Source organism: Belonocnema kinseyi, chromosome 3, assembly GCF_010883055.1.
Source record: "Belonocnema kinseyi isolate 2016_QV_RU_SX_M_011 chromosome 3, B_treatae_v1, whole genome shotgun sequence".
NCBI lineage: Eukaryota > Metazoa > Arthropoda > Insecta > Hymenoptera > Cynipidae > Belonocnema > Belonocnema kinseyi.
The window spans coordinates 122993915-123007559 of NC_046659.1; the positions used below are offsets into that span (position 1 = coordinate 122993915).

The 13645-nt window shown below is 27.7% G+C and overlaps 2 protein-coding genes and 1 non-coding gene across 4 annotated transcripts in view; 1 reads left to right on the plus strand and 2 right to left on the minus strand.

Annotated features, from left to right (window-relative positions):
- The window catches only part of LOC117170344 (probable galactose-1-phosphate uridylyltransferase), a 10580-nt gene extending 2519 nt beyond the window's left edge, over nucleotides 1-8061 (minus strand). Inside the window, exons 1-4 of one of the 2 annotated variants that reach the window (XM_033357082.1) lie at nucleotides 7890-8061; nucleotides 4510-4557; nucleotides 1330-1499; nucleotides 1027-1232 (exon numbers count right to left, since the gene is read on the minus strand). In XM_033357082.1, coding sequence (XP_033212973.1) covers nucleotides 1027-1232; nucleotides 1330-1499; nucleotides 4510-4540 — 407 coding nt within the window. In that variant the 5' untranslated portion in view covers nucleotides 4541-4557; nucleotides 7890-8061. Of the gene's footprint in view, nucleotides 1-1026; nucleotides 1233-1329; nucleotides 1500-4509; nucleotides 4558-4758; nucleotides 4873-7889 lie in introns of those variants that run through there. The other variant, XM_033357083.1, reaches the window with a different exon arrangement.
- Trnaa-cgc lies at nucleotides 7438-7509 on the minus strand. The gene has a single exon. It is a non-coding gene; the product is annotated as a tRNA-Ala (tRNA).
- Nucleotides 8062-8097: 36 nt separating the features above from the next.
- Nucleotides 8098-13645, plus strand: LOC117170346 (cysteine-rich hydrophobic domain-containing protein 2). The gene is made up of 4 exons (XM_033357086.1): nucleotides 8098-8548; nucleotides 13024-13234; nucleotides 13327-13443; nucleotides 13517-13645. Exons 1-4 carry the CDS (start codon nucleotides 8430-8432, stop codon nucleotides 13565-13567), a joined length of 498 nt encoding a protein of 165 aa, XP_033212977.1. The 5' UTR covers nucleotides 8098-8429; the 3' UTR covers nucleotides 13568-13645.

Sequence of the window (13645 nt, forward strand, 5' to 3'; positions counted from 1 at the left end):
ATGTACATCACATTTCAACGATTTCAAAGATTTCAAAGACTTCAAAAGATTTTAGAAGATTTCAAAAGATTCCAGAACATTTCGAAAGATTTTAGAAGATTTCACAAAGTCGTGTACATCAGATGTCAAAGATTTCATTAGATTTACAAGATCTCACAAATATTTCAAGGATTTCAAAGATTTCACAAGGCATGCACGTCAGGTTTCAAAGATTTCTAAAGGTGTTTTAAAATATTTTAGGATGATTTCAAATGTTTCAGAAGATTTCAAAAGATTTTAGACAATTTCGAAAGATTTTAAAGGTCTTATAAGGATTTCAAAGGATGATTTTAAATATTTCGGAAAGGCGTGTACACGAGATTTTAAAAACTCCCAATAGTTTGAAAACAATTAAGAAGATTTCAAAAGATCTCAAAAGATTTAAAAAATCTCATTAAGATTTTAAGGGTTTCAAAGATTTTATAAAGATTCAAAACATTTTACAAAGGCATGTTCATGAAATTTCAAAGATTTCAAAATATTAGACAACACTTTAAAATATTTCAAATGGCTTTAAAATATTTCAGAAACATTTTAAACATTTAAGAAGATGTGAAAAGATCACAAAAATTTCACATAGTTTACAAGGTTTCAATATTAATTATTTAAAATTTGTTAGTGAGTTGCAAATTTTATTTTGAAGTTCGAAATGTTTGACATCATAAGTTGGGGCTAAGTGACAATATGAAAAATATGATTGAATTCTAAAATAACCTTAAAAGCAGCATTTACTATTTCCTGAAAGTCAATAATTTGTTAATAATTTATATTACTAAACATTTTAATAATTAACAACAGTACAACAATTGTGAGTCAATAAAAAATAGAATAGCTTATTTTTTGCATATGTATAACATGATTATTTCATGGTTTATAAAAAATGAAAACTGGAAGAACTTGATTTATTCACATGGAAAACCTGGAAATTAAAATTTTTTCCTAAGAAACCCAGGAGACTCTGAATAACATAAAAAGCAGCAAACTCACTGTTTGATGACTTCAACTATTTCGCTCGTTTTCATAAGGGCTATAGTGACGTTAGATTTAGGATGAAAGCACATCACTTTGCATTTTCCTCTTGCCGAATCCATGCAAAATAATGGGTCGTCAGATTTCGGTGGACTTGGAGCGTCTTCCAACAAGGCAGGAAAATCGTTATCGAAGCAAAATGTTTTTTCGTACTTCGGAGTCAGCTAAGCAGAATGATAAAAATAAAATATACAATATTGATGTTTTGTTATAGAACACAACAGTTATTACAGAACGATAAAAAATAATTTAAATCAAGACCTCGCCATTCGCTCTAGTATTTCCCGGACATAGTGGATTGGATGGATCATATTCTGGAAGATCATCATCTTCTAATGGTTCCACATGCCCTCCCCAAGGTCGTTTCATTCTATGTGGTGATATCAAAACCCATTCTCCTTTTAGAGGATTGTAACGAATGTGCTGATGTTCTAGAATAAACAGTTTTATAAGGCATTTACTAGAATATCAGACTTCACACTATTCCCTTCTTTCCCTCTCTTTTATAGAATTCCTAGATCGAATCCATTTCAAATCAGGCAGGTTCTACACTTGAAGTTGTAGAATCTCTCGGGGACAAAATTTGTTGCTTTTTTACAGGAAATTAGGCGATATGTATTTTTTCGATTTGTAAACAACATTTTTTTTACGAAGTTATGCGTATTTGAATTTTTTGGCTTCGTTTTTCAAATAAACCACAATTTTGTCTTGAAACTTAAATAAATTTTGACCTAATAAAGATATTTCAGATTTCTTTCCAGATTCTGGTAGAGTTTATCGCCTTCTTTCGAAATCCACGAGAAATTTAAAAAAAATTTATACATTTCCTACTTTTATTAATATTTTTACAATTCTTTGTTTATATAAATAAGATATTTTATACGTTTTATGTGGGCTAAACCCACATAAAAAGCTTGAGATCAAGAGACTTTTTTTGCTTATGAAAATTGAATTTTTGTATTTTTCTCGGAAATCGTGCATGATATCATAAATGAGTAAAAGAACTTTTTGTAGAACTCTCTTAACTGTGCAAAATATTTTCTAAACATTTTTTCGTATCTATTGTTGTTTCTAAGAAAAATGCAAGAATTCGATTTTATGAAAAAAAAAATTCTTCTGGCCACAAAAGTTATTTAGCCCGCCTAAAAGTCTGAAGTTATTTTCCTCATGAAAGTATAAATGCAACAAAAAATTGGCAAAAAATATAAGTGAAGGACTTCTGAGAAAATATACTTTTAGTATTTTCAGAAAAACCGTCCAAAGTTATTTAAGTTTAAAGAAAAAATGGGGGTTTTTTTTTAAAAACAAAGCCAAAAATTCTAATACGCATAACTGCGTAAAAAAATGTTTTTTTTTTTCAAATCGCAAAACTACATATCGCCTAATTTCCTCTAAAAGAAAAGCAATATATTTCATCCCCGAGAGTTTCTTTTTTTCTTCAAAGTGAATTATTTAAAAATAAAAATTCTACTATTATCTTTTTCGTTCCAAAGTCAACTTTTTTGGTTGAAAAGTCAACTGTTTTGATAAAATTCGTCCTATTGGATTAAAGTCACAAACTTTTGGTTGAAAGTTAATTTTTTCAAAGTGGAAAGTCTCCTATTATATTTTCGGTTCAGAATCCATCCTTTTTGGTTAAAAATTGAATTATTTCGTTGAAAATTCAAATATTTTGTACAAAAAATCGTGTTTTTGGCTTGAATATTTCAAAATTTAGTGGAAATTTGTTTTCTTTTTTGAAAAATCTTTTTGAATTAAGAATTTGCCTTTTTGGTTTGGGAATTCATCTATTTTGTTTGAAAATGCAACGTTTTGGTTGACTTTTAATCTGTTTCAACTTTTATGAACTAATTTAAATACATGTTTTTTAGTTTAATTCAATGGAGTTTTTTAAAAATTAAAATCTTCTTTGGATAGAAGTTCAAATATCTGGTTGAAAGATGAACTAATTTGTTACGAATTTATTTTTTTGGCTGAAGGATTCAACTCTGGTTGAAAATCGATTTTTTAAAATGGAAATTTAACTATTAGGTATTTTAACTTTAATCATCAGCTAACTTCAATTCGTTGACTGCTGAGGGGAAAACAAGGGACCAAATCCATGGAAATCGGTCCATTTTTGCCCTATTTTGCTAATATCTTCGTGAAAACTATTTGTGAAGTTAGCTGACGGTTGAAGTAAAAATACCTAATTTCACTTTTGGTTGAATTCAAACTTTTTTTATTTTAGGTAAAAATCTTTTTTAGTGGAAAATTCAACTAGCTAGGTAAAAGTTCAACTACTTTGTTAAAATTTCATTGTTTGGTTGAAAATTCACCTCTTTAGTTAAAAATTAATTTTTTTAAACGGAAAATTTAACTTTCAATTTTGGTTGAAAATTCATCTTTTTGCGTTGAAAATTCCACTATTGTAATTGAAAATTAAACTATTTGGTAGAAAATTAACTTTACTGTTAAAAATTCATATTTCCGCTTTTAAAACTTCACGGTTTTGTACAAAAAGGGTATGTTTAGCTTGAAAATTCAACAATTTGGTTGAATTTTTTTCTTTTTATTGACTGTAAAATCTTTTTTTGTTGAAAATTGGCATTTTTTCTGAAATTTATATTTTTTTTAAATTTTCTTGAAATTCTTCTTCTTTCTTGATTGAAAAATCTTTTTTAATTAAAAATTTGCCTTTTTTTAGAATTCATCTGCTTTGGTTAAAAAATCAACTTTTCGATTAAAATGTCATCTGTTTCAACTATTGTGAACTATTTTAAATTCGCCCCTTTTGGTTGAATTGAAATGTATTTTTATTTTCAATTAAAGTATTTTTTGGGTGAAAATTCAACTATCTGGTTGAAAATTGAACTAATTGGTTAAAAATCCATTTTTTGTTTCTTAAAGGTTCAACTCTTTGGTTGAAAATTAATTTTTTAAACTGGAGATTTAACTATTCCATTTTTAATTAAATTCAACTGTTTTTTAATATTGTCATGTTATATTTTAATTTTTTTGCTTGAAATTCAACAATTTGGTTGCATTTTTTTCTTTTGTGACGAAAACCTCGTTTTTGATTGAAAATTCAACTCTTTTTTTTTTTAATTCGCCTTTTTGGTTTAAATATTCATCTGTGATTTGATTCTTAGCATGAAAACGAAACTCTTTTGTTAACAATTAATTTTTTTCTTACAAATTAAAACTATAATGTTATAAATACAATATATTTTGACTTGTAATCTTAGGAATATGGTATCTATATTAATTTTATTATATTATTTACTATTTTCGCTAAAAATCACCCTATTTCCCCTGTTTGGGAGCCTTTTTGGTGTTAAGTCTGGAATACTGAAAACTATGTCGTTTAAATTTCGTATGCTTTTATTTTTATATCCTAGAAATTTGAAAGATAATTTGGGTAATTAGATATAGTTATATGATTATTAACTAGGTCCTCACCTGTGGGATCAAAAGTCTGCGAACTAGCCATGTCAATTACGTGTAAATCTGAAAAAGCATGTAGAATTTAAAAAAGAATTAGTTTAAGCACCTATTCTAAAATATACTGTTATTATTAGAAAAATTTAATTCTTGCGTAACTTTTACGAATTCCAAATATTACAGACACTGTGGACAGATGTGGAATAAAAAACTCAAAAATGTAAAAATGAAATAAATTAATACTTATCTAATTAAAGAAACTTTTACCTTTTGCAGCAAAGTCAATGAAATCAGGAAATTTAATAAAAATTCTTGTAAAGTAAGAACCTTTACTTTAGTTTTAGTAAAATTTCAGAATAATAATAATGTTATGTTAAAGTTAGAACTTCAGTCAATATGACATAACTGATAAAAAGCAGCGTTTTATCACTGTTAACTGATTTTATACTTCCATTTTTAAACTTTCAAGTGCGGAAAATTATCAGTCATACATATTCCACTATCATTATAGACTCACCCACTAATAATTTATTTTTCATTTTATGTATATAGAGAAAAAAATTGCATTTCATGAAGTTAAATTTATATATTTTTCGTTTATCTGCTGTGATGAAATCTAACATAATTATTAAAAATGTTGTTCCTTACATGTAATCAAAATTAAACATTTAAATTTTAGTACATTTTTTTAATCGATTTTCTATAAAAAAATGTATTTTTTTGTTTTTTTTTGTTTTAAAATCATATTAGAGACTAATAGGAAATGCACACGTGCGAAGCGCGCTTTCACGTCACATAATTGTTATTTAACAACATTACCAACATTTTTAAAATCTATCCTTTATTAAACACATTAAAAAAAATAGGGATTTAAAGATTTTTGTGAACAATAATTAATAATTTGGAATTGAAAACTTTTCAAATAAAAAAACTTTAGATTAGGTAATATTGTGAAAAAATGACAATATTTCGAATGTAATGAAAAGGAATGGAACTTTTGAGCTTTCTAAAGAAAAACGTTTAAAATGAAATAATTTGAAATTTAAATTTTTAATCAGAAGCTCGTGTCAAATTCCAAGCGTTAGAAAATAAAAAGTTTAATTTGTTCTTGAAGAATCTCGAAATTATAATAAGAATTTAAAGGAATTGATATTCTATCATTTCTTATCACAATTTGAAAATTTTAAATTGAAAACTAAATTGAATGTTTCAAAGTCAAAACATCTAAAATTTTAGAATTAAAAATTGTTACTGCATAAAAGAAATATTATTTAACATTAAAATTGATCAAAGTCTAAGACAAAAAAATGAATCCAGTCGCACAATTTTGAACTTAAAAAATTATTTACTTACAATTTAAAAAAAAAATCGTAAATCGGATGAAAACTTTTTGACTTTTTTGAAGAGTAAAATTCAAGTTCGGACGCGTCATTCCAAAATTATTGATTTTCGAGTAATATTCCGATGGTTACTTTGAAGGTTAAACATGTTTGAAAAATTATATTTTTTCTCAAAGTGAATTTAGGTTATCCGTATAAAATATGGCTACGAAGTTAACATTATTTTCACTTATAACAATGCAAAAAAAAAAATACATAGAGTAATGCAATTATACGTTTTATTTAACGTTCGCATTTTAGTTAATAATTTCGATAGCTCAGACCTTAACACTATACTGAGTCTAAAAATAATAAGATTTCAAAATTTTCAAAAACAAAGGAAATGGTTAAGCACATCTCTAGGGCGACATGTTCCTCCGAACTAGAAAAGGACAAAAAAATGTGATATATTTAAAAATATATATATTTAGTGATTCCTCAAAGCAATTTTATGCCGAGAATGGTGTTATCGTGAGTTTTTCATTTTTCAATCACAGATATATGAAGACTGTATACATCTTTTCTGCGTAAAATTGTTGGTAAATCTATGGCGACAAAATATTATTTTTTTGTACATTAAAAAAAATATATTTAGTGTTTGTATGTAATATAAAAATTACAATTTTCCATGCAAGTTAGATATAAGAGCACATTTATACTTCTAAACATTCTTTACATGGCTTGTCAAAATTCTGAGATACTTTCTATATGTCAGAAAATAAAAATTATAGTTATTTTATATGTTACAATTTTTTTAGAACACATCCTTATTTCTCAAATCCTGACCTACAAAAGGAAATTATTTTTTTAATCAATTTCGCCGGAATAATAATTGCTAAATGGTTATTTTTAGTGTATTTTTAAACCTAATATTGAATATTTATTGATAAATCACATGAGAAAATTGATGAAAAATTGTAATTTTCATTTTTTTTTGTGTGATTGAAAGTCGAAGAATGCGCTCACGAGAAAAATTTGTAACGCAAAAAATACTCTAATTTTTATTACACTTTGAAAATAAATTTATTTTTTTTTCACAGCTTTATTTTTTATTTTTTAACATCCTCTCCATACTATATCTTCCCTTTAGTATACAAGTTGAAAATTCATCTCCTTGATTGAAAAAGTAGCTATTTTTGTTTTCAAAATTCGCCCTTTTTTTAAAGTTAAGCTTCTTCGTAAAAAAGCCGCTTTTTTGTTAAAAATTCAACTAATTAGTTAAAATGTGAACTCCTTTGTTAAAAATTTATTTGTTGGATAAAGTTTCATCATTTTAGTTAACTTCTTATACAATCCACATAAGCCCACAATTAACCACCATATAAAACACCAATTTTATGCATAAAAGTGCTTCAGAGCGACCTGTAAATATATATTTTTGAATATATAAAAAGTGGGTCTATTTCTAGCTCGATGAAGTCTGAAAAATTAAAAAAAAAATTATGTTGGACTATATTAATACATAACAAGTATTTAACGAAAAAATATATCTACCAATTTTTTGGTACATTTACGCTCTCAGCTTTATGTTTTAAGTAAAAAAAATGTGCAAAAAAGTTAAATTTTATGGAGGAGCTGGGATTTGAACCCAGGACTTTCCGCATGCGAAGCGGACACTCTACCACTGAGTTACACCCCCGGTTGAAAGTTTTTCCAAAAATCGTCTCATCAATGGTAGATCGAACACCCACGAAAAAAATATTCTTCATTATAAAGTTTTCATCATTTTACCAACAATCCTTTGTAAAACAGTAGCTAGTTTAGAAATAACCGATTATTCATGACAAACTTTTTATTCCTTCAACTCTATTGATTATTTTTTAATTTGTTTATTCTACCAAATCTGAAATTGAAGAAAATATTTTTGCCCGGAAGATCTTATTTTGATAACCCGCGTTACCCTCTAATAAATTGTAAAAACCGTGTCAACAAAATTTTTTAAATCTGGAAAACTTGAATTTGAAGGTTAGAATAATACACTACGCACTAGATAAGACGTTTGCGAATTAATATACTTACAACTCCGAGTTTATTCACACGTTAACACCTCAAAATAGTCTACGGTGAATAATCGTGTAAGAAATCAATATTTAACCGCTTTAATCTGCAAATTGTCAGATTGTTGATTGTTTTTGTTTATTCATGGATAAATGTTGGTAGAACTTAGTTCATTTTTTGTGTGTTATGCTGGCAGCACTGAGTCAGTGCGCAACTGTGCGCAACGCACAATCGAGTGCAAGTGCATGCTGGAGTGCAATTTAAGTACTCCAGTTGAACTCGTTATTCGTATGGCTTGTTGGTGTTGTTTCGCGGATGGTGTTGTATCTTCCCTCTGCGGTGTTGTGGATGGTTCTCGTTTTTTACACGAAAAAAAGTGGAGGAAACGATGTATGGTTTGTGGGTGCCTTGTTTAAGGCTATGAACACCCACTCACTTTTAGCGTGATTTCTGCAAATCGGGCAGACTGAGAAGTTCGTCAAACCTCTTTGTGCTTTTATTTGACAAAGTTGGAGAAAGTGTTTCACCGTGTTTTCCTGGAGGTAAAACTCGTTCTTCGTGATGGCAGATTTTGACGCTATTTACGAGGAGGAGGAAGTGAATGAACAAAATCTGGAGGAACATTATGTGACCATGGTGCCGGATCCTATAATAATTCGTGGTGGTGGCAACATGACAGTGTAAGATTAAAACCTTTTTGCTTACTTCTGAATCAATATAGTTTTTATTCTCGCCCGACCATTTCGTACATCTCGAATATAAACTTCCTGAAGACGAGAAAATAAAAAAATTCAAGGACATGTGTTTTGTCGTGGTCAGCTTTCTTTGTTCGCCTAAAAAGTTTCCTGTTTGGGAGTGGGTTTTTCCTCATGGCTCATGTTTCTCTTATTTTTAACTTTATGTAAATAATTTTGGGTATCAAGTATTCAAATGGTGTCCTAAATCTCAAGAACTTTTATATTATTTTCATTCTGTGGGGTATATAACCCATTTCGTTTTTTTTTCCACCAAAAATGGTCCTTATTTAAAATACAGAATCAGATTCGGACATTTCCCTTCCTCTAACTTCCTAGAACACTTTGAGTGTTTAGAAAAGTCTCAAATTTAAGTGTGGAATTAGTCTTTTTTTTTCTCAAATTCATTTTGTACTTAATTAAAATACATTAAACTAGTATAATTTGACAGATTTCTTACAAAGCGATTTGTTATCGTTACACAATCAATCAAATTTGTTGAATAAACAATTTTTATTCAATATTTTGAATTCATTTTATAAACAATATTTTCTTCTTGAAAGTATACGTTATTCCAAGACTTGTCCTTTTGTCTTTCAGAGTGTCTACTCACGTGGAAAACCTGCAAATGTCAGGGAATTTTGTAGGTCAGGGAAGAGAAGTTAGTAGACCAGGGAAAGTCAGGGAATCTTTTCCAACATGCTTAAATTTGTTTAAAATATTGAATTAAATAAGTATGGTTTTTCATTTGCAAAAATAAATGTATAGTACTGGATTTCTACTTGTATTTAAATAAAACTTCTTTTTATCATTTTCACTAATCTCAGGAAAATATATTTTATTGAAAGTATTGAATGTTAATATGTATTGAATTTTAAGGATGTTCTACAGTTATCTCAAAATTCTAAAGTGTACATTGCTAACAATGATTTATAAAATCGAAATAAATATTCCCATTGTTAATTGTAACTATGTTTGGAACACAACTGAAGGCGAACTTTAGAAAATAATATTTCATGTTGAAAAGATTGATTTAACAATAGCTATTTAAGGTTTGCACTTTTAGGTCAAAGTTGATATTCTTATTTAATCCTAAGGTTGTAGAGCTTATATTGGGACGAACGGAAAATGTCGGAAAATAAAACTCCCGAAAATGTAAAATTCCCGAATTTAAACCATTCAAAGATGATTTGAAGAAATTTTATTTATTTATCAAAAATACAAGAATCAATTTTTTTATACTATTTTTAAAGTTTGAATTTGAAATAACGATAATTGGAAAAAAATATTTCTAGATACAATTTTTTGTCTCAATATTTATTATTTTTATTTTAAATTCAAACAATAGTTTTTTAAACTTCAAACATTAAAAGGGACGATTGAAATTTCCCGAAAAATCGAATTCCCGACAGTGTAAAATACCCAAATTGGAAAATTCCAGAATAATAAAATTCACGAATTGAAAAATTCCCCAATAATCAAAAGTCCGAATAATAAAAATCCCAAATTGAAAAACTCCCGAACCGTTAATAATATTACCGAATTGAACAATTCTCGTATAATACAATTCACGACAGAAAATTTTCGAATTATAAAATATCCGAACTAGAAAACGCCCTAATTCAAGCACTTAAACAATTTTGTATAAATATTATTTATTTATTAAAAATGCAATAATCAAATGTTTAAAAAATTATTTTCAATGTCTAAAGGTTCTAAAATTATAGTTTGGATTTAAAATAACAATATCAATTTTCCAATTCTGGAATTTTATTATTCAAAGATTTTATCATTCGAGAATTTTACAGTGCTGGAAATTTTATTATTCTCGGATTTTTTAGTTGCCCCTATTAAAAATCATTTTTTGTCATAAAAATATTTGATTATTCCATTTTTAATAAATAAGTTAAATTTATTTTAAAAAATTTTAATTATTTACAAACGGAAATTTTCTACTTCGGATATTTGATCCTTGTTCAGAAATTTTATTGTTTGGAAATTTTATTTTTCGTGGATTTTACAGTGTTTGATATTTTATTTTTCGTTATTTTTCAGTCGTGCCCTTATTTTATTCCTTGAAATATTCTCTACAAATATCCTTGGAACTTCTTTATTGAAAAAATTTGACTTGGGGAAAACATTATTTATAACATTAATAATTGCATAATTCGTAAATATAAATATTAAAATAAAAGAGGTACCAAAGAGATTCATAGATAATTTTTCCAGGAATAGATTAAGGGCATTACAACATGAAGATTGAATAAGAATGGAAGATTTTACGTAAAAAGAAAAGAAAAAACACAAAACTCATTTTGAGACCAACGGAACAATTGTTATTAAAATCATTTTACAAAAATATACATATTTTGGTGTAGGGTTAGAATTGCTGCAAAAAATGCGATATTTAATACCTAATTGCTCCGTATTAAAACAAATTAAGAATTGAAAATATTGAATGTGACGTTAGAATCGAACTCTAATTCATTTAGAATTTAAAATTAAAATATATTAAAGTTGATTGCTATGGTAAAATTGTACAATATTTGCCACCAAAAATTGTTTTCCACGAAAATATTTTTGTCTTGTTTCACACTCAAAAATACTCGACACGTATTTTTTTATTTCGATATGGCACGCAAAGTTTTTTAGACATTTTTTTAAAACAATTTTTATGTTCATAAAAACGTACCTTTTTGCAATTGCTTATACTGTAATGTTAAACAAAGATATGAAAATTTATACGGAAGATAAAATGTGGGCCTTTTCCTCAACTTTGGAATAAAGTATATTAAAATCCATTTTAATTATTTATCTAATAATATAAATCAAATATTTGTAAACAAATAGTTTTTTTTTTCAATTTGGACCTGTTTTTTTTTGTGTTTTAAGGAGTGGACTAAACGTTTTTCTTCATCTGGTAAGAATTTGGGAGTGGGTAGTCACATACTTTCGAAGCAATGAATTTTTGAATAGCAATACATTTTTAATGTGTTAAATTAACAACATAAAAATGTACGATTTATCAAGTGGATGGTTGTGTTTTACTTGTCGCGTAGGGCGTAGGCAGTCGAGCCACAGTCCGAGCGAGTCGCGCTGCGGTACACTATGCGCGCGTGAGCCTCTATTCGAAAATTCATTGCTTCGAAAGTATTTGGCTACCCACTCCCAAATTTTTACCAGGTCAAGAAAAACGTTTAGTCCACTGTTAAAAAAAAACGGGTTCAAATTGAAAAAAATCCATTTGTTTATAAATATTTTATTAATGTTATTAAATAAATAAAGTGGATTTCAGTATACTTTTTTCAAAAGTTGAGGAAAAGGCCCACATTTTATCTTCTGTATGAATTTTCATATCTTTGTTTAATATTGCAGTATAAGAAATTGAAATTGAGTCATATTGGAATAAAAAAATATGTATTGAATATTTTTGGGTGTTAAACAAGAAAACAAATATTTTACGCGTGAATAAAAATTTGTTGACAAATATTGTGTGGAATGCCTCATTTATATTATTACAACTCTGATCCATTAAATACTAGAAAAACTAAAGCATCAAATACAAAAATACATTTATAAAAAGCTAATTGGCGACTTAAGTTTGTGTATAATTTTTTTTTATTTGCTACAGCAGTAAGCACTTTGTAGAATAATTGTACTTTCAAGAAGCAAAAATTCTGCTTATAAAATTAATGAAAAATATTTAATAACAATGGTTTATTATACAAATTTTACTCGTCTAGCAGCGATTGCAAATCACATAAAAAAATGTTTTAATTATGCTTAGTTTGATGGATTTTAATATTTTAAACTCGAAGTGAATTATAAAACGAATTAAGGGCATGCGACACAGTGGGATTCCTACATTACCAACCTCTTTTTTCTATTGAACAAAATTTTTTTGTGAACCATAGAACTTTTTTGGTAAATGAAATATCGAACTCAAAATTTGAGGAGAGCATAAGAAGACATTATTCTACGTTTATGTACTGGATTTGAATCGGAATTTAAAAAAAAAATTATTTCTGAAATTTTTTGCCAAATTTCGATTCAAATGCAGTACATAAACGTAGGATAATGTCTTCTAATGCTCTCCTGAAATTTTGAGTTCGATATTTGATTTACAAAAAAAGTTCCATGGTACAAAAAAAAATTTTGTTCAATAGAAAAAAGAGGTTGGTAATGTAGGAATTCCACTGTGTCGCATGCCCTTAAAGACTGATTCTATGCTTTAATTTGAGATTTTTCTAAATACCTGAAACGCTCTAGGAGTGTACAGAAATGTCTTCCTAAACTCCTGCATTTAAGTAATTCCAGAGATTTTTAGCTACAAACTTAATTTTCATAATTACCTACGACAAATATAATACAGTTTTCTGAAATTTTTGACATGAGATATTTCTGTTTCTATATTTATGCAGGTTTGGGCTCAGCAATCGATTCGAATCAGAATTTCCAAATGGATTGGTATCTCGTGTAGCACCAGAAGAATTTAAAGCAACGGTAATGCGAGTCAACAGTGTCCTTAAAAAAACTCTACCTGTAAATGTCAAGTGGCTATTTTGCGGCTGCGTCTGTTGTTGCTGCACACTAGGATGTTCCTTATGGCCTGTTATATGTTTAAGTAAACGGGTAAATATATTTTCTTTATAGATCTACATATTAGAATTTTTAGAGACTTCTACTTTTAATATACATTTTTAATTTGTATTATTTTTTAATAGACACAGCACTCGCTGAACAAATTATTGGAATGGGAGAACAGCAGGCTCTATAACAAATTAGGATTACATTGGAGATTAACCAAAAAAAGATGTGATAGTTCCTCTATGATGGAATATGTAAGTCAAAGAAGTAAATGAAATCACCTCCGTACTTACAATTTTTTCATTAAATTGAATCTTTAATTTTCAGGTTCTTCTAATCGAATTTGTTCCCAAAATCCCACTATACAGACCGGACTAAAATATGCACTTCGTAACTTTTTTGTGCAATAAATCGAAATAGGACTGACAACTCGAGAACGAACGTACTAACAAACTG